The sequence below is a fragment of the Taurulus bubalis genome (assembly GCF_910589615.1).
Source record: "Taurulus bubalis genome assembly, chromosome: 1".
In the NCBI taxonomy this organism is placed as follows: Eukaryota; Metazoa; Chordata; class Actinopteri; order Perciformes; family Cottidae; genus Taurulus; species Taurulus bubalis.
This window is the reverse complement of record NC_136589.1, coordinates 28,100,744-28,122,881: the sequence shown is the minus strand read 5'-3', so window position 1 is coordinate 28,122,881 and position 22,138 is coordinate 28,100,744. Positions and strand designations below refer to the sequence as shown.

The 22,138-nt window shown below is 40.5% G+C and overlaps 1 protein-coding gene across 1 annotated transcript; it reads left to right on the top strand.

Annotated features, from left to right (window-relative positions):
- Positions 1 to 2,024: 2,024 nt before the first annotated feature.
- On the top strand, positions 2,025 to 19,611 carry LOC306741418 (MAGUK p55 subfamily member 7-like; the record flags this gene model as incomplete). The annotated part of the gene is made up of 16 exons (XM_079223699.1): positions 2,025 to 2,117; positions 2,853 to 2,930; positions 4,191 to 4,271; positions 6,791 to 6,925; positions 9,095 to 9,176; positions 9,338 to 9,423; positions 9,945 to 10,019; positions 10,725 to 10,921; positions 11,019 to 11,077; positions 11,741 to 11,785; positions 14,140 to 14,313; positions 16,162 to 16,242; positions 16,333 to 16,426; positions 16,605 to 16,713; positions 17,707 to 17,850; positions 19,381 to 19,611. 16 exons carry the CDS (start codon positions 2,025 to 2,027, stop codon positions 19,609 to 19,611), a joined length of 1,764 nt encoding a protein of 587 aa, XP_079079825.1.
- Between the last annotated feature and the right edge of the window lie 2,527 nt (positions 19,612 to 22,138).

Here is a 22,138-nt window from a genome sequence, read left to right as displayed (position 1 = left end):
TGATTGCTGTATTGATTGCCCGCTGGCTTGATTTAGATCAGACTGAACACATATTGACTGAACAAGGGACAGCTTCTTTGACAATCCGACCAGTCGAACACTATACAACCTCTCTATACAAGTATATGTTCAAATGTTGCTCATACTCATGAGGCACTAAGCGACATGGCCTGCTTGAATTAGGCCTTATGGAATGCAATGTCTCTGGTGAGTAAAAAACAAATATCTCTGTGGCTCTAGTATTGTGATACTGTGATGTAATTGAGGAATTCTGAACAATATTTCTTTAGCGATTCTATTATCAGTGGATTTCTGTTGAACCAATTATCTTGCTTTTAAATGAAATTCTGCATAATTGCATATATTTTCTTTAATGGATAAAAAAAATATGGTCTGAGAAAGAGTACAAATCAGTTTATTTAATGTAGAGGACATTAATTATGTATTTAGTAATACTGGTCAGTCATTCATGCAGACATGTTAAGTTTAATGAAATGAAGAAAAAGAACCCTGAATATAACTGATTTAATAGTTTACCAATTTAGCTGTATGGAAAGTGGAACAGTGCTTTAACGTAATGTTGAAATATCTTATATCAGCAATAGGGGGCGGTAATATCTCAGAAAAAGCATTTTTTACATACCCTGTGAAAAAAATAAGTCCTTTCTCTCATCATTTCCCCCCCTTCTTTGTCATACTCAAGTCTCCCTATTTGCCTGTGAAAACAAGAAATATGGACCAAGTTACCAAAAAATATATATCAAGGGTTTCAATATTTTGAATCTTGATCTTCTCTGTTCTCAGACTGAGGAGGATGCTAAGCCGGACAGAACACAGAGGTATATCCAATGTGTAGCAGGTTAACAGGTTATATGAACATGATAGGCAAGGAGTATGCAATTTGAGCACATTAGGTTGTTTTTTTCACCTCACTTATTGATAACATATCTGTAATACGGGAAAATAAAGCAATGATCCCCAAACAGTGAATTTTTGAAAGGCTTCCTTATAGGATTTTATTTTGTTTGTTATCACACCCTTCATTTAACCTTTGATTTCTATCTTTGGGTTGTTGACCTCACCTCATAATCCTAAAAACAAGCTCTCTGAGTTAGTAACAGGTGCAGGTGGTGTACGTACAGTCAGGTCCATAAGTATTTAGATGGTCAAACAAATGTTCCGATTTTGCCTATTTACACGACTGCAATGGATTTAAAATATCATCAATGAACACCAGTTCCATTGGCAGCCATACAAGCCCATGCCATAACACTGTCTCTACCATGTTAACCAGATGATGTGGTTTGATCAGGAGTTCCTTTCCTTCTATACACTTTTGTCTTCCTATCATTCTGGGACAAGTTAATTTTGGTTTCATCTTCCAAAGAACCTTCATCTAAAACTGATCAGGCTTATTCAGCTATTTTCTTGGCAAAGTCTATTCTGGCCTTCCTGTTCTTCAGTGTTCCAGTGGTTTGGAAACCTTCAGTATTCAGATTCATGAAGGCAATCTCTTGATTGAAGACTTTGACAAAGACACGCCTACATCCTCCAGTCCTCTTGACCTCAGTGTTCATGTTATGAAGGGTTTTTCTTCACCAAGGAAAGAATTCTGCTACGTCTACTTTACATGTCGTCCATGGTCTTCTGGGCCTTTTGGTGTTGGTGAGCTTGCCAGTACATTCCTTCTTTTTATTACTTTTGAGCCTCTGAAAATGTGGAGGACTGTGTAAAAATAGTTGTAATTCCTAAACGGTTAATGCAATAGTTTTGTTATATCCATTGAAATAAAGCTGAAAGTTTACACTTCAACCACATATTGACTGCGTCATTTAAAATCCATTGCAGTCGTGTAAATTGGCAAAATTTGACAAATTGGGTCACCGTTCAAATACTTGTCGGCCTGACTGTGCGTGTGTGTGTGTGTGTGTGTGTGTGTGTGTGTGTGTGTGTGTGTGTGTGTGTGTGTGTGTGTGTGTTCGTGCTCTTCTCCTGCAGGTGTTTGCAAGCTGCTATCTTCAGTGATGTCTGTAGCAGAGTCTCATACCGACAGAGAGGAGGACTACAGGTTCCTCCACAGCATGCTGATGGAGAAGAAGCTTCATCTGCTCTTTAAGGTGAAGACACGTTTGTGCTACAATGAGTTGTGCTTGATTACTTCCATCTGTTTCAGTTACAGCATCTATTTTCTTATTTTAGTAGCAAAGTACAGATCTTGTTTTTTTAGGATACCAGTGTAAAAATACTCTATTACAAATAAATGGTCATGCAATCAAAGCGTTACTTAATCACAATTTTCTAGTATTGTCAGAGAAATGTATCTAAATAATCAAAATATTAGTAGCCATACATGTCCTACATAGTATTATACAGGACAAATGGCTGCTGTCAGTGTTACTCTTTTATATATTTGATACATTATTAATACTAATGCATTACTATGTAAGTGGCACTTCAATGTTATAGTTTATCTGGATTTTTTTTTATTTTATTACTGGACTGTATTGTAGTTACTGTAAACATTTATATTTCATAAGTTGATGATATTGTGTGTAAAATATCAACCTCTATAGTAAGTCATGTAATACATCAGCATGTTGTACACATTTTAATGTTGAGTTACTTTCCACCACCATTAAAAAAACACATTAACTGAACTGCAATACATCCTAACATTTATTTTGAAATCGTTAGAGGCTGTGTTCTAGTCACGGTACCATTGCAGGACTTTCAATAAACAATATTGTATCCATATAAATGAATGCTATTAGTACCATACGTGTAAGGAGTATTTTGAGTATACGTTTTACTGCAGAGAAAACCTTTACTGTGATACTCTCCTGACTTGACAGATCCACGAGCGGCTGAGGCGCTTTGAGAAGCGTAGCCCCGTTCCCGTCCAAGAGCATGCAGTGAGTCTGGCCTCAGACGTAAGAGACTCTCTCCAAACATCTTTTGCAGATAAACAAACACAGACACTGCCAAAAAGTGTTTCCTCCTCATACAGATGCCTTGCATGAATGGAATGTCCTATTTATGTGTAGTGAATTATTCAATCGTATATCGAAACTCGGTCACCTCTGTTATTATCACATAAAAGGCTGTGCTTTGTAGCAGATATCGTTTTTTTATTTAGGTGCCAGAATGTAGGTCACTGAGGACAGTGCCAAGCAAAAAGCTGCTAAAATCATTTGTGTGTAGTTAAATGTTAAAGGTTGAAGGAATACAATTAACTTCAGATTCAAGAGACAGAGAGGGCTCCCACTATGGTTGTGGCTCAAAACGACACGACCAGTATATTCCCTTCAGATGTGCATCATATTTCATATACCAGTCCACTTCGTTCCTGTTACCAAACAAGCACTCCTATATTTCCATCTTATCCCACTACCTTCCCTGAGACATTTTGGTCATGTTCCACTTTGATTCTCTGGTTTCCCCCTCTTGTTCCTGGACAACGTGTGAAACAAGGATGTTCTTTTTAGACTTTTCCCCTTACTCTCTTCCATCTGTTCTTCTCTCCATAACTAAACCACACTCCCCTTCCATTATCTCTATTCTTCCTTATCCTTTCACCTCTTTTATACTCTTTGTTCTGTAATTCCTGCCATGCTTCCATTCTGTCTATCTATCTCTATTCTCTCCCCCAAACTCCTCTCCATCTCCTTCTTTTCACTCCCTTTGCTTTGGATTCTGTGAGACAGTCACTCTCCGCCTGGTTTAAATCATCAGGACCTACTAGAAGGGCCAAACCATGGGTCTGTTTCCCCTCAGAGAGGCTTCTGTTTGCTCACAGTGGAAACTCATGACCTTCATGCATTGTGTCTCTGGAGTGTGCCTCGACATCTTGAAGCAGTAGAAGTCATTACAGTAATATGCTTGACAAGACGGGCGACTGAACACAGTCAATCGCCGCCTCTTCACTTGCCGTTGGCTGCTTTGTTCAAGCCGTCGCCGCAGCTGTCGTGTAGCCTTGAACATTTGGGATACCCCCCCGGCGGTGGCTAAAAGGCACAAAACCAAAACAGGAACACTGATAAAAAGTTAACATCAAGAAGAGAGAGAAGAAGAAAAAGTCCTAGTGAGGTGAACGGGGCAACATGGACAGTATGTGTCACTGCAGTCTGAATAAGATACAAGTTTCAGTTTCAGAAATCACATATCCTGCCGCTCCTTTCCTTTGCTTCCAGTTGGCGGAGGAGCTGATATACCAAGGCTGGAGAGACGAAGTCAAAGAACTGGTTGCCCTCTTTTCCAAACCCAACTTTAAGGTAAAGAGTATTTCCTTCCACGTGTTCAGTGTAGCTTCACACACACACACACACACACACACACACACACACACACACACACACACACACACACACACACACACACACACACACGCACACACACACACACTGTCTGTGTCAACCGAAAACTCCCCCAGCAAGTCTTTTGTCCAGTTTAATCACATCATTTCTACCAATGAAATACACAAAAACCTTTGGGGAAATAAACTTGTTTGCTTTCTTGCCAAGAATTATCAGAGAAAATGTATACCACTCTTTTGCCTTTAATAACAGCCCTATAAGCTTAGCTTAGCACAAAGACTAGAATGGAGGGAAGAAACTATAGCCTGGCTGTCAAGGTTGGAGAACAGGCAGCAGGGGATGGACCCAAACATAGACATAAACAACAAAGGAGCAGAAACAACGCAAGGATTTAATTCTTTTTTATTTCAATCTTCAAAGCTTAAAATTCAAGCTTACAAGCTGGAGTCCAACATAACAGGTAGGACACAGCATGCTAGTCAAACTGGGGCCCTACTCCCAACATAACAGAAAACAAACCAATGGAGTCTAACTTTTGGCAAGAAAGCAAATACGTTTTCCCAACATGTCAAACTTTTCCCTTAAGGGACTTCCTAACATCTGTAATATTACCGCACACTCACATACATAAACATACCCCAAACTGTGCAAGAGTGCAGTTTTCTGTCACTGAAGCATAACCGATGATTGCCATTCACACAGACCATTTACTAAGCAAGAATGTAATTAGAAGATGTTGTTTTGCTTCCCTCTATTTCAGCGCCCCAATGGATCATTAACAATGAAAGAAAGCTACTCATGAATGATGTGGTTACACGTTCAGTCATTTATTCTTGACCTAGCTAACACTAGCATTGTAATCTGAGAAACTATAAACCCATGTGGGAATGCTTCATCTGAGCGATTCTGATGCCGTTCAGGTGACTGAACATTGGAGCTTATGTGTACATCAAAAGGCCTACATGGCTCACACAAAGTGACAAATGCATTCAACTGCAAGTTGTATTGAAATGTAATGTAATCTAAACATTTTTGCCCTGATATATATTAACCACATTGAAATTGAAACTAATCTACTCTCTAATCATGTTTATTAGTGTTCACTCATGGAGAGGCCCAGACTACTCAAAGGCATGTTTCCTTATTTCAGTTCTGCTGACAGTCATAATTCTCACACACACACACACACACACACGCACGCACGCACGCACGCACGCACGCACGCACACACACACACACACACACACACACACACACACACACACACACACACACACACAGAGAGAGTTTGGTTTTCCAGTGAGCTGCAGGAGTCGTGTTTTTTCTTAATGAGGAGCCGAAGCCAGCCGAGAACTAACAGGTTTGTTTAAAGAGTCTTAATGACCTGTTTGTTCTTGGCCCAAACGCAGGAGCTCACACATACTTATTATGAGAGACTCAGGGTATAACATTCTGTGAATGAATGTTTGTTTTTTGAAAACCTGTCTCTGAAAGTGTCCAGAGACACATTGCTCACGCGCTGGCAGCTTCTGAGCAGGGCAACTGTTGATGGACAACATGGATATAACGGACAGAGGGAATGGCTGATTGTTCAAATGATCAGATGCCCCCCCCCCCCCCCCCCCCCTTCCACTTTTTTTCTTATTACATTAAATTGTACCTTGTGCAGGCTCACAGTGAGAGATAAACATTAAACCAGAATATTGTTTTTCTAACAACAAACCAGGAGCTTTGACACGGCCATAGTAAACAAAGAATTAACTTAAATGAACTGTCTGGGCATTGATAGTGAGTCCCATCACTGGAAAAGAGCTTCTTCTGAGACGTTTGTGAGGTTTGAGGAGAGCCAGTACGACTGTCAGTAGTACAGGGGGTTGCTTTCAGGTGGCCCACATCAGGCTGGCAGTACATTCCAGACTAAATCAAATTTGGCATGTTGGCACCATCAAAACTGAAGGTTTGCAACCAAAAGGGAAGTGCTGTATCTGGATTAAATTGCTGTAGTGAGTGGTGCCAGGCCAGTCAAACGTATTGGACTTTTTGCACAGCCTCAGTCACCTTTGATTAGTCAATAGTGATTTGTGTCAATTTTGTTTGAATGTTTAGCATTTTTTTTCAACTTTACAATTACATTAAACCATCTATAGACGAGTCGGCCTAAAGTGTTTGAACCTGCACTGGTAAAACTGGTGTCAGTGGTTCTTCAGTGCGCTTTCATCTGGAATGGACGGCATTACATTAACAGACTCTTGCAGTGAGTTCACATGGCATTTGCTCACAATAATGAATTTGAATAGCGTGACAACCAACAGGTTGGTTTTCATTTTGTTTTGTTTCATTATACTGTTGGCCTTAGCCAGCGCCACTTTTCCATACAAAGTGGTTTAAGGATACTCGCTCCTTTCCACACCTCGAATCCAAAATGACATACCTGAACACAGATCAGTACCCTCACTGTATTTCTGTTTCCTCGACAGCTCCTCCTGTCTGTCCATGACGCTGTAGCTCAGAGAGACTTTGAGCCTCGTCTGCCACCAATACCCGATGACGCACTAGAGGACGATGAGGATTCGGTCAAAATCGTCAGTCTGGTCAAAACCAAAGACCCCCTGGTCAGTAAACATGTCTTCATGTTCCAAAGGTCAAGTTGGAAATCAGATTTATCTCAGGCTTGAATTATTAGTTAAACATTTTGTGAAATACACTTGCTTTCTTGGTGAGAGTTACTAAAATAGTTACAGTTTCACTCTCATGCCTGAATGCTAAATGTGCAAATAATGCGAGCATGCCGTTAGCTTAGCTTCGAATGCAGACGGAAAACAGGGGGAAACAAGCTCTCTTAAGAGGTTTGTTGATTTTTATATTTTCTTGGCACAACAGGAATAAGATATAACATGTTAATTAGTAAGTTGAGGAGCTGTCTGAAGGCCAGGCCATCTGTTTCCTGCTGTTTCCATCCTCCATGCTAAGCTAAGATAACCTCCTGCTGGCTCTAGCTACATAACATATACATGAGAGTGGTATGTAACTTATCATATAACTCTCTAAACTATATTCTTATATGCCTCTGAAAAAGAGTTCAACTGTACTTTAGGCCTGTCAGCCTGTTTCTAATGTAGTCTAGCTGGCCTTGCAATGAACGCATAACAAACTAAAATGTAAGTATTTAAGCTAAGACAACCGTGTAACAGGGCAACTGCACTCAGAAATGTGTAATTTGTCCAGCGGTAATATCTGACACACACACACACACACACACACACACACACACACACACACACACACACACACACACACACACACACACACACACACACACACAGGCAGTTCAAAGCAATAAACATATCCAGGAGACAGCTAATTTTTTTCTCTGGTCACTGAATTTATGTCATGTTGTCAAACTGCGTGACTGCTCAAGCCACAGATGCCAAGGTGTAGCAGGACTCGCAATGACAGGACACATAAGGAAAAGGTTCCTGCAGCATCCAATACAGTCAATTCTTCCACATCTTTATTGTCATATACGTATCTGCTGTGACGCACAGCATGCTTTCAGCATTGTTCTCTGTGTGTGTGTGTGTGTGTGTGTGTGTGTGTGTGTGTGTGTGTGTGTGTGTGTGTGTGTGTGTGTGTGTGTGTGTGTGTGCATATTTACGCATGTGCGTGTATGTATATCCACTGCAAAACTAGAAATTTGTATTTTTAAGCCGTATTGAGCGTTGAAGTGGGAAAATGTCTTTTCTGTTTCTGATTTAAATCAACTTGTTTCAAGGTCTTTAATCAGAGTTAATTTTCTTGATACTACTGGAATGATCTCCCTTATTCCAACTTGTTCCAAAACATTGTCACTTATTCCTGAAAACAAACCAAACTATAAATACTCTGCCAAGTCCACAAAATCCTCTAAAATATGTTATTTTAATAATAAAACAAGGTTCAGATTAATTTTTGGGGATCTGCATCAAGATCTTTATCAAATACATATAGTGATGCACAGCTGTGGGGTACATGTGCCAGATTGTATTTCACATAAGTAGATCCAGTAGTTCATTAGAAAATAGCAGAAATGTTAAAAAGAATTCCTTGAAAGAAAATCATAACCGTTTTTCATTGAAATCTGTTGAGATATCCTGCTAAATAAATGAGAAACAAATGGTTCCCAAAACATAACCATATGGCAGAGAGGAGTTTAATATTTTTCTAAGAAGAATAGCTGAGAATAATTTAGTTAATGATGGGCATTGTTTTGCTGTGTGTGTGTGTGTGTGTGTGTGTGTGTGTGTGTGTGTGTGTGTGTGTGTGTGTGTGTGTGTGTGTGTGTTTGAGCTTTGAGAGTGGAACGTGCTTAGGACCAATAATAGAGAACACAATTTTGTATTGATCCCAAAACTAGATTACAAAGGGCCTGACCTTTTTCTGACATGGTCTCTTTGATCGATCTAACATGTTCCCGTTTTCCAGACAACAGGGTTACACCCGAGTATGAGCTGATTGTAGTCAGCTACATAAGATGCTCTTTCCATTGTGATTTTCCCCAAATCAATAACATCTGTTGAAAATAATGCTGATTTGGATAACCTTTTCCAGCACTTTGTGTTACATGGAGGCCGCCTGCTAAATGGTCTTGTCTTGACACAAATGTCCTTCACTGGAATGAAGTGACTCTAAATAAGAAGCTTGTCTCGACTATAATCAAACCAACATGTTATAGTCACTGTCCATCGCTTGATCTCTTTGCCTCTGTTTGTTCATCATCCTTTCATTCACTAATCATCCTCAAGGGGGCAACAATTAAGAGGGATAAATCCTCTGGGGCTATTGTTGTGGCGAGGATCATGCGAGGAGGTGCAGCTGATAAAAGCGGTAAGCTTATTTATTACAGTTTTTACAGTGTATTATTGTGTGCACTCTACTCTCTCGCTCTACCTTTATATTGTATTAGGTTGTAGTAACATCATCGGTCATCCAATCAAGAGCATTTGGTACAAATTTCCATATATATATATATTTCCAACACTTTGAAGGCCTGATCCATGAAGGAGATGAGCTAAAAGAGGTGAACGGGGTCCCACTGGAGCACAGGAAGCCAAAGGAAATCCTTACTCTTTTGGTTCGTCACACACACATTTGATTCTGTCTCCTCATTGGATGTTTCTGTTTCTCTCTTTCTTCTTTCTCTCAACTTGTTTTTTCTTCTCTTCAGCATTGTAACTTAAAGAATAAGGCCGACATTTAAAAATAAATAATAATCTTATTGGCTCCATGGACAATGCTTGTTAGTGGGCTATTCATTATTGATTACATTGTTTATTGGATTCCTCAACAATAAAAAAAAGAAAATACAATATGGAATATGGAGCTACAGCCGGTAAGCTCACCACACATATGGATCAAAAACCAGACAAACATTAAAATCACAGAATTGGTAGGTGGTAGGCTGGCTTGGTTGCCTTTGGACAGAACTTGTCCTGCTCCTATCTTAAGCTCAGCTCATCGAGGGCTGGGTGTAGCGTCATATTCACCAGACAGACATTTATGAGAGTGGCGTCAATCTTCTCATCTAAACCTTGGCAAGAAAGTAAATAAGAATTTTCTCAAATATCTAAGTACTTGAAACTGTTTTTCACGCAGACTCGTTCTAAGGGTGAAGTTACATTCAAAATAGTCCCGGCCTCCTCCAAGGAAGAAATGTCATCAAATAAGAAGGTACAATAAATATTAACTCCTTTTATTTCTGCACCATGTTTTTTTTTTAGTTAGCATGCAATCTGGCTGCATGGGGAAAGCTGCCCAGCTGGTTTCAGTAAAAACAGATGAAATCAGTGGCATCTTGTGTGTTTGGTTATATTTTGTGTTTTTGCCACGGTGCTGTCACTTCAGCCGCACATTGTCAAGAAGTAAATCCAGCTCAAGGATAAGACACTCTCTAACGTTATTACAATATACAGCTTTTTATCATTTAAACACTTGATTTATCATTTTGCACATCACATGTGTTGAACCGCATCAACTTAATTTAACATTACCAATGAATCTGCACACCTTATGTGGAAAATTTCAAGTTTTGGGGGGGGGTTTAAGAATAATTCATGGCCACAACCACCACATACATGAAGTGGATGTCCAAGCTGGAAACTGTTAGAGCAGGGAGCATTGGCAATGGATTAAGACAAATTATTTTCTATGATCATCGTCATTTCTCAAAAATGACATCAACATATGTGTAAAAAAGCACTGGACAAAGATGTTGAGTCCACATCTAGGATTCAGAAGAACTTCACAAAGCTGCTTTAGGAAAAGAGAGGAATGAATTAATTGATTATATATAATCTCCAGATACAGAGTGCATTTTCCTTTGTCCCCTGTTTGTCTGTTTGAAGGCAAAAACATTAATTTATTTTCTTTCCTCAGCTGTTCATGCAGGCTCTGTTTGACTATGATCCGAACGAGGATCCCACCGTTCCGTGCAAGGATGCAGCAGTCGCCTTTAAGAGAGGGGACGTCCTTCAGATTGTCAGCATGGAGGATGACACCTGGTGGCAGGCGTGTCACCTCGGGGACAGCAACACACGGGCGGGGCTCATCCCCTCGCAGCAGCTCCATGAGAGGTATTTACTCACTTGAAAACACATGTTGATTAAATCCTGTTTTGATCCAGCCTTGTTTTATCTATTTTTTTTATGTGTTTCATTTGTCTGTCTACAGGAGAGTTGCCCTCCAGCGACCTAAAGCCCTGTTCACGCCTCGACGAGTCAAACCACCAGGTGACGAGCCAACGTGTGTCCGTAAAATCCCCACACCTGAAAAGAATAAAACCTTTTACCACTTTCCAATAAACATATTGGAGCTCCTTTTGCGCTAAACTGAGAGGTGACAGGTCATCTCTGAAGAACCTGGTCAAGGTCATGGGTGAGCTCTGCTGCCACCCCGTTGTACTCACTGCTTTTGTTTTCTCCACATGCTCCACAGATGAGGGGGAAGGTACTGTCTGTTTAAATTTGCTTACAAAACTTAGTCATAGTTTACATGATATACATACATATGTATTATTTTAGGTTTTTAAGATTTAAAGAGATGTATTATCCAAAAAATAATAACCTTATAATTCTCCATGCATGTCTTTTCAACATGGAAAAGATTATATTAAATGTTCCTCCAAGCAGGTTTATGGTATCTGGCCTTCTGCCTTGTGCTAGCTTTTAGCTATCAATCAATTTGGAAGAGAAAGATAGTTATTAATATTTCTAAATTGTGGATATCATTTCTAAATAAGACTATTATTAGATTTTCCAAAGCAAAATATTAGGAAATATGGATTAGTACATATGCTAATACCTTGAGTATTTAATTTCAGAGCAATACATGTGCCATCTCTTTGTGGTTTGTGTCCACAATTTCCTCACTCTTTCCTCTTCCCTTTTTTCCAGTCATGGAGGATGTAGACTACGGAGCGATAACAGGGATCCACATTGGTGAGATGTTTAAATTGTTCCACTCAAATCCTATTGACAATAGAGAATGGACCAGTATGATGGAAGACAAGGAAAGTCATGGCTAATGGACATGACAACTCACAACAACACACATATTAAATATATATTATACCTTGCAATAAAAATAGATGGAGCAAAAACAGTCTCAAAAGGAGACCCTGGTTACAGTTACAGGACAAACCAGTTCATATGATGATGTCGTTTCGTGGTTTGGGGATTTGAGGGAGAATACTAGAACAGTAAATGTGGTTTCAGCCTTGCCATTTATCCCATTTGTCTTGATCGCAGGGATTGGATATGATGTGCTTGTGTGTATTTGCGTGTGTGCAAATGAGCAGTGCAGGATGTTCATATGTGGGCGTGCACTTACGGCTGATTGTAAAAAGGCTCCTTACGTCTGTACAAGACAAGGTAATTACAGATGTTGCATTGTATCAGTTCCAAAAGTCATGTGCATTTAATAATGTGCATTTCATCTTATCTCAGGCCAGCTTTCACCTGATGACGTGGTTCAGACTCTGTGTTTCCTCTTTGTCTGGCATGTGGACTTTTAACAATGCTGCACAACCAAAGGACAGTATGCAGAGCAATCAGAGCAAAGAGTGGCTGAAAGAGAAGGGAAGCAGTGATAATAATGGTAATACTTTTCGTGCTGAATGTTTTTGTCCACTCCCTGCAGGTTAAGGCTCATATCAGGCCATCTTAACATGAAGGGCCCAGGTCCAGTTTGTCACATGCGTTGCATGTATTCACTCTCCTCGCAGTCTTATCTCTACTCTCACCCTTAATTCATACTGTTGAGTGAAGCAGAAACAGCTTGCAGCATTTTCAAAAATGTACTACAGTTTTACAGCTGAGAGCATTTTCAGCAACACATGATGATTTTCACTGCCAGAATTACTCAAGATTGACATTTCCGATATGTTTTCCTCTAGACCTTATTTCATTCTAGGAAATAAGATAGCTCATATGCTGTATAACATATGTTTAATACAGTATGTATTACTCTCTGTTAGTGAAATCATCAGTTTAAATCCTGTGTAAACAAAAGTCTGAAATCTCTACTCATAGTGCCATGTCTCTTAGAATGAAGCCCAGAAAGGAAATAGACAGATATGCTTACAAAGTGAAATTGCAGCTGACGTGACGTCAAAGAAAGCCTGGCAGCATCACTTAGCAGCAGTTAACATCATGAAAGAGAGCGCGCCTGCCAAGCCAGGCCAGACCACAGTCGCATGGCAGACGCTGGCTGTCAGACAGTTTATAAGCGACGTATGACAGCCCGAGTTGTCGTCTGTTGACTGAGATTTGTGCCGTTCAGGATGGTGCTTGACTCCAGAGTTTGGGTTGCTGTATTGATGTAGCTCTCCCTTCTGTCATGACCCTTGTTGTCATATGCTTGTGTGCTTGTTAACAATGTTGAAGAGTTCTAACATTCACACTTTAAAGTGTTGACAAAGTGGTGCACAAAGAGAAACAATGTTGGTGATTCGTGGAAGTATACGTTAAGAATAAATCAAGCCTATGGAGCATATTAATGTGTGATGGTACGCAAGTTGTGTCAAAACTAATGAACCAAATACATTGTCATGATGGATTATTATGGCCTGGATTTAGCATTCTTGAGTTAAGTTAAAGTGTTTAAGTGTTCATTAAGCTTCACTGATCAAATATTGTATTATTTACAATGGATCAAATGATTATGTTTTATGTGAAAGAGGTCGTTGACAAACCCACAGAGAATTATCACCTGTCTCCCTTGACTTTACTGTACAAACCATTCTACCCTCGTTCAGCTTATTGTTTGGATTTTACAGCCTTCGATTCTACTGTGTTGGTTCACTCTCACCGCTCTCATCCAACTCAATTCCAGCCACAGCAGGCAGCTGTTATCAGCAAAATATCTTGAAGAAAATTAAACAAAGGAACTCTGTACGCTACCTGCCCATTAAAAAATGACAGACAGCCAAAGTTAGCTATTGCTGGTGAACTTAGTGGAGCATTTAGCAGCTAAAGAGCTATTTCCTTGAGGAGGCTGGTGGAGACTAAAACCTGAACTAAAAGGAAAGTGAATAAAAGACTTGCCCTCACCAGTTGAGTTAATGTCGCTCTCCCTGCTGGATGTGTAAACTAGTCAGAGGATTGTTTCCTCACACATTCACCACATCAACTTCATAAAACAACAAAAAGCCAGATGTTGAGTCGCACTGCGTTCAATTGGCCAAATCAAATCAGTGAATGCAGGTTTTAGGACTGCCACAATGTGGCTGTCCTCCAGCTAGATTTTCAGCAATACAACTAGCAGGTCTAAGGTCCCTCTCTTTCTCCTCCAGCTGGTTTAAGAAGGAGTTTCCGACTCGGGCAAAAGAGCAGCCGGGCCAGAGAAGCAGCTCAGTCCAGGAGGTGGAGCACAGGGGTACACAGCTCAATTCACCCCCCTACCTACAAAGAGGTGATCCCCTACCACAGAGACCCCAAAGACAGACACCGCCTGGTTGTTCTGGTTGGTACGTATGAGCTATAAATACCCAAATAAATCAGCAAGCTCCATCTTGTGTGTAAAGTTTGTTTTGAAAGCATAGTGCCAAAAGCTTGGAAAATAGTTTCCAATGCTATGAATTAGTCCATGAGCAACTGGTGTGAGACATGTACGGCATTTAACATTGCACACAAAGCAAGGTAGCTACAGTGGTGATATGCACAGCATTGCACATTGTGGTCAATTGTGTTCTGTTTTATGTCATCCCACTGCCTTTTTAGTCCATATAAAACATTAAAAACAACACAATCCCATTCATTAAAAGGACAATATTATGGAAGCTGTTGTTGATCAAAAGAAAAAGTAATGCATTGATGAAGATGTATGTCCCCACTGAGTGCAAGAACAATCTTTTCCCATCAGAACCACGTAAACACTGTCAGAGAAATCCAAGTCAGAATATATTGTGTTCTCTTAAATTACCAAGTGGCCCACCCCAGATTCACATCTCTGCCAATCCTGCAGGCCTGCTCTATGTACTTTTGAGCTATATCCCTCCACTGGGAATTATACATTGAGCCCTGCTGAAGGTCTTTTTAATGTCATATTATGTTGCAACTGCAGGATGTCTGTGACCAAAGGAGAGAAGCAAAAAGTCAAAAGTGGAAGGCAGAGAGGAGAGAAACACAGTGAACTGAAGAAGTGCAAAAACAAAACCAGATAGGGAGGAGATGAATGAAGGTGAATGTCGAGGAAGTGATGAGTGGATTGGGAATAAGATCCTTCATAATGTCAGCCAAGTGCTCCATCTTCAAACTGGAACAGTTAAGACAGCTTGGATTTAGATTTAGACTTCTTTAATTGAGTTGGAGCTTACCTCGACTCTGGATTATTTTTTACTGTCTGCTGTGAAGGCTATTGACCGGAGGTTATCATTAAGAATATATATCTTATTGGCAATGAGAGTAATAGACGGAAAAGCCCAAACCTGGATCGCTAAAACAGGACCTGCTGGACAATGTTTGACCAGGTTGGAAATATATCTGTTTTTGTTTGCTTTGCATACACACTTTGAATGAAATAAAAGACCCTTATGCCCCGGGACCGCTGGTGAAAGGATCCGCCAGCCATTTTAAGTCCTACAGATTGTGTAACTCTTGAATAAAAAACAAAAAGGTTAGGAGAAAGTATCCTCAGAGCTCAATGATGCTCCTCTCCAGTTCTGTGGAGCAGCTGTGAAATACATCAACAGTGTAACAGTGGAGAGTCTATGAACTTGATATTTTGTAATGTATCAAGCTCATGCAACGCTGTGATGGAAAAGGCAGGTATGTCAAGAATCCGACTTTCAGACAGCTCTCCATTAGAGCCTGATGCAATCTGGGACTGCAGAAACCTGCTTTAGAAGAAAATCCCAGATGCTGCAGTGTGTGTGTGTGTGTGTGTGTGTGTGTGTGTGTGTGTGTGTGTGTGTGTGTGTGCACGTGTGTGCACGTCATCCTGTACATCCTACACTATAATGACACTGATACTGTGTGCCTTTGCAGATGTCACGTTTAATTGTGATGCTATGTATTTTCCAGAGGGCATAGGAGCATTTAACGTTCAATAGAGAGACACAGGAGGAGGGGAAAAAGAAAAGAGCAAGGTTTGTTGGAGAATCCTTTTCAGACTGAAATCAGTATGAAATCAGAGCTCTGTCTGTCTGCCTCTCTCTCTCGCTCCCCTTCTGCTTCTCTGATGATAAAGACAGATGTGTCACCAGATCACTAAGCCTATTTAGTGTCGGACTTGTCGTGAGGGAAACATTTGTACACAGATATTGGGAATGAATACCCGCATAAGGAGCACAGTGTTTTCATCTTTTTGTCTCAAGGGCCCAGCGGCGTTGGCGTTAATGAGCTGAAGAGGAGGCTCCTGATCTCAGACCCGGACCACTTCGGCGTCACTGTACCATGTAAGACAGACATCCAAACCTGTCCCCTTCACCTCCCGCGCACACAATGGTTTCTCATCTTTTTACAGCTGCCGTCCTGTTCTCTTTCAGACACCACACGTGAAAGAAGAAGGCGGGAAACTGAAGGGGTAGATTATCATTTTGTGTCCATTCACATGTTTGAAGAGGATATTCTCAATCATAGGTACATAAACAGGTGTCGCCCTTGTGGTTTGCTTTCCCATAGAAATAACAATAATCCCACTCACTGTCTCCTTTCATACGAGTCATGTCCACCATTTCTCCTGCTGTCTGATAACCATTTGATGCTGTCTCGCTGTCTTTCCTGTCTGTTCCTGTCCCTGTTTCTGTTTGACCTCAAGGTTTATAGAATATGGGAGGTACAAAGGACACTACTATGGAACAAGTCTGGACTCTGTGCACAGAGTGATGGCTGAAGGCAAGGTGTGCCTCCTGGATGTGCACCCTAGTGTGAGTATCATGCCATTATACTGTTTTGTACTAAATGTTAATTGTGACGATTGCCTCATCAGTAATAGTTTTTCATCAGAAGACTGACTTTTAAATAGGGTTTAGTTCCTGGCAGTGGTGCTTCTCTCCTGGCCTCGCCATCAAACACATTTGGCAGTGGTGTAGTGGTGGGAAGCCAGTGACGGAGTCCATGCTACTGGTTTGTTGGGGTCCCTGAGTAAAGGAGGGATAACATGAACCTCAACTTGTTTCACCCTCCCAATTAAAGTCCTTGCTAACAAATAGCATTGGGTGATTCCATGTGTGTTGGGAGAAGCATTTATCGCTCCACCCTCTTCCTGCTTCAACAAAGAGAATTAGCAAGTACTGTCATACATGAGGATACATTTTGAAATAAGGAGATAAAATGCAAAACAATTAATGAACATTAATGAAATGTATACAGTAGGCTGTTACACATCATTGCTTGTACATCATTAATACAGTTTGGGAAGAAATCCGTCATGGATTCTTCATTCTACACAAAACTACCATATTATGTTACAACATTTAAGATGATTTAACATTTACTTCAAGAGCTGGGATCTTCACATTATTGTATTCCTTTAATAAGGGGTTCACAAACAGGGGACCACGGGGTCCTTGAGGGAGTTCTAGAAGGTCCCCAGAAAAATTGTGTGTAGTTTATTTTCACTATTTAATTCCCTCCAGAAGCGAGCCCAATGTGAGTAAGAGTCACAAGAGAGACTATTCTGATCCCAGGTTTCACTAGTTCTTCAACTGTAGTTGACAACTATAACATTCTGGTCTGAATCATATCTAACAACCAAAATATTTTCAGATGGAGGTCCTCGAAGCGAAATCTTGTGAATTTGAAATCCATGACCTAATGTGTATCAGGGTTCTCGACATGAAATAAGTTGAGATCCACTATGTACCATGACTATTGCTGCCTACATCTAACCTCCTTCTCTTTTGTCTCCGCCGCCACAGAAAATAAAGCATGTGTATACATCTGACTTCAAACCATACATGGTGTTCGTGAAGCCCCCACGAATAGAGGAGCTACGCCTCACCAGACGGAGAGCTAAATTCATCTGTGATGAGGAGGATAAGAACTCAGTCAGGATCTTTTCAGTAAGATAAACCACAACATTAACACACAAAGCACATGCCACCAGGTCCATGTGTGAATCAGGTGCTTGTTCTGTTTCTAGTAACATAAGGGGCGATGTGAGGTCAAACACCCTGGCCTTATTGCCTTATTGCACCCACCCAGACGTACACACACATTGCCTTACACGTAGTTGAGCCTGTGGTTTGCATTTAAGAGATGTTTAAGAGACAGGGGGGGTTACAAGGCTGCTCGGTGGGTGGCTTTGTGGTCATAACTAACATGCAGGTGAGTACTTTTGGTCCATGATGAAGGGTACCATCTTGTGTGTATATGCGATGGATTGAAATTATGACTCAATGAGGTGAACAAAACAGATCTCCAAACAAGAGCATGTATGTTTGATGGTAGATGTGTGACAAAAAGATGCCAGGTCACTCTCATAGTCTCCATCTGGATTCTCCTTCACTGTCTGACCCTGGCTGCCAGTGTTGCCCTTATTAAACCCATGAGGTCAGACACCTGTGTTGCAGCATGGCTGGGGGATGCCCAGTGCCAAGCACCAAAACCTTTCCATGGTTCAGGCCACAGAAATAGAATAGGAGCAGAACGGACTTTCCCATTCAAATCAATGTAGCTGGATGGTCAGACTGGCAGCCATGTTTATGGGCTTGGTTGCCATTGCTACCGTTCTAGTGGGCTAACTTCCATATAAACTAACCAGACAAACAGCAAGTCAAAAGTCTCACTGAATCATTCAGTGGAGTAGTAAAAGCGAAAATCACACAGAACCAGGGCAAATGAGTCAAATTGAACAACTTAATGCTTTATCCACCAGATGAATGACAACCTTGTTCGGCTCATTTTGTGTAACCAGTGTAACGTGAGCATTTAATCATGGTGGAATTAGCAGCAGCCAACCAGCAGACAGCTGGCTAGTTAACTAGCTTGTCAATTCCACCATGCTTTAACTACACTGGTTACACAAAATGAGCATAACAGCAGCGCTGGGTCTAAAGGTCCCACCGCCTCACACTACTACCCAGTAACCATTTATTTTGTGCTCGTCAAATGGCCACAGAAATCAGTTCAATGTCCGTTCTACTCCTATTCTATTTCTACGTGTCAGGAATATCTTTTAGGGCTGTGCTTTCAACTTGTTCTCCAGCTGGTGTGAAAAGGCTTCCTCCGCTCTCTCAGCATGTAACGGTGTGTTACGCCTCGGTGACTATAGCTGAATAGGCTCCGTTCCATGTCCTGTTACGTTACAGTATGTGCAGATTATTGTAAAACAACTTCTTGGAGGATGTCGCCATATAGTCAGGCTTTAGCTTTTTGGTTTCCATCAACAGTATTTGTCAGATTAACACTGAAATCATAATTAATCATCAATTGCTTTTTTTGTTGTTGCTTGCTTTCTGTACAGATTCATCTCATCTTTTACTAGATGGATAATAAAAGGACACCCAAATCAAACAATGAAAAGAGCTGAATAGTGGTATTATAACACCATGATACTACACTTCATTTACCCAGTTGTTCTCTTTTCACAGGAAGAGGACCTTGAGGACATGATTAACTTGGCTGAAACCATAGAAAGCCAGTGTGGCCACTTGTTTGACAAGGTGATTGTTAACGGAGATATCGCTGTGACGTTTAGAGAGCTGAAGGTGGACCTCGAGAAGGTGGAAGAGGCAGAAGTCCAGTGGATTCCTGCAAAGTGGATTTGCTCTTCACCAACAAAAGCCCGGAGAAGTTGTGGTCATTTGGATGGATGGATTTGAACTCTGAACTCACAAAGAACATAAGAACAAAAAATAATGTCTTAATTGTATGTAGTTAGAATTCACACCTTGAACCATGAACATTTCACTTTTGTCATATTTCACATATTTTTCCTGTCCTGTGATTACCACCGTTTTCCATGGTGTCCCTTAGTGTGTATCTAATTAAGCAAACAGAATCCATCTTTCTCTCTCCCACCATCTGTGCAAGAGCCAGCTTTTCTGTTGGCATTTGGCTGAAATAACGTCGACTTGCAGGACGGAGAAGAAATAGAAAAAAAGGAAACTGTCCAGAGAAACTCTACTTGTGGCTGAGTGTAATCCCTCCCTGCCAAATCGCAAACATCAGCATGTAATTATTCTGACAGCTGCTGCACTTCAATTAACTGTAATGTACACCAGAGAAATATTATTAGTAGCAGTCAGGGAGGCATTTTGCCAAAATCCTGTACAAAATAGGGACACAAATAAGATCACAGTCAATTAAAGACTGTAAATGAAGAAGAAGAAGAAGAAGAAGAAGAAGAAGAAGAAGAAGAAGAAGAAGAAGAAGAAGAAGAAGAAGAAGAAGAGGAAGAAGAAGAAGAAGAAAAGCCTTTGTTATGGCGGCAAGTTTCAGAATTTGTACATATTGTAGTATGTTTCACAACTGTACTGTAGACACTGTAGCTTGTTTCTTGAAGATTTTTAAGGGTTGTGCATTTTTAACACCATATGCTGAAAATCTATCCTTTCATAGACCCTGAATTGTAAAGAATCCTTTTTTATTCACAATCATATTGAGACATTGACGAATAATTGGCGGAGATTCACTAGAGCCATTAGAGACACACCATTAATAAATAACCATATTTGAGCATCACAGCTGCAGATTCAACTGCTCTCCTCCACACTAGCTGCTTAAACCAATTCCTTTTAATGACTGAATTCCTCCACATTCATGGTGTTTCCTTCCCCTTTTTGGATGCTGTGCTCAATTGGGTGTGAAGGGGTGTTAATGTGGCTGTCATGTTGTGTTTGTGAGAAAGAGGGAACAACGCGATGTGTGGAGACGGTAATGGCTTTCTAGGGACTCGGGCCTTCGCAGATGTACGAAGAGAAAGTAACGGCTGCACATAAAAGCTTACTGTAAAAGCACGGGGAGGTTTTACACATAGTGGGTTAAGCTGCAGGGATAAAGAGCACGCCATTTTGTCTCAGGTGTTTATTTTAGTTTGGCAGGCTTATGGTCAGTGTCCCAAATAGATGGGTAGAGATGCACACAATAGTGTGTCCACATGTCCCCTGGGCATCAAAACTTACAACACAGACTGTCAGGATACAACAATCACACTTCTGCAAGGCCTGAAGCCCGACCTCAGACAAAGTGTAGCAGTATAACTTCATCACATCCCTGAGAATCTGCAGGCACCCTCTGAGATCATAACGATGCCATTTAAGACACCGGAGCAATCCAATGAAAACCCACCGTTTTATGTGCACTGCAGCTCCAACTTCAAACATTACACAGAAGTATGATGTCAATTGGTCTCGGATAATTTGGCTCAATCATCAAACTGTCTATTCGAAGTATGAAAAAATAAATATGACGGACGTTAAACAATATCTTCGTCTTTGCATGAGATATTCATAACTTTTAAACAAGCAGCACAGTAACGTGCATGCTGAAAGTAAATGGGAGTGAATTATACAAAACTGAAGCAGGAAGGTGAAAAGGTGTTTAGTTCATTACAGAGAAAACTGAAAGAGTCATCTACTGTGTCCTGATATTGACACATTAAAGTCAGACTATGTACCTTTTGAGAGAAGAAATGACAGTCTTCTACTCTCGGGTTTGTAGCTCCAGCCTTACTTGGTTTGGTACGAGCAGAAAGTTATTTCTCCAAATGTTAGCAAAATTACTGCTGTAGGACTTACATTACTGACTCAGTTCATTATCATGATGACACAGTTGGCTTTGACATGCTAACATGTAGTTTATCTTTCAAATAACAGGTTAGGAAGTCAGAGTGAAACATTTCGCTGGTTTGATTACAAAAAAAAAACAGGAAGTGAACACGTCCGATCTCACCAGAAGACATTCTTGTTGTTTTCGACTTGTAGTCGCCTCGCTGTCAGTGAAGTCTCCAAAAGATAACGATGCCTGTACACCGGCAAAGTTCATAACACAACATTGATATTTTATCACCTAACGGTGGTTATATTGAAAGTATTTGCAAACAATTGGCTGTTCTTCTAGTACAGTGTTTTTCAACCTTTTTTGAGCCGCGGCACATTTTCTACAATAAAAAAAATCAACTAAATCAACTAAATCAACTAAAAAAGTTACAAAATGCCACATTGTAGCATAATACAGCATATATGGTGGATAATTATTGCGCTACCTACTGGCATAGAAGAGTATTTAATTACTAGGCCAGCGACTATATTGCAGGGTCAGACGGTCAACAATGGAAAATGATTTGCGGAAACTAAATAATATTTTTTGGGGCTGATTAAGTAAAATTGGACATTTTCCCACGGCACT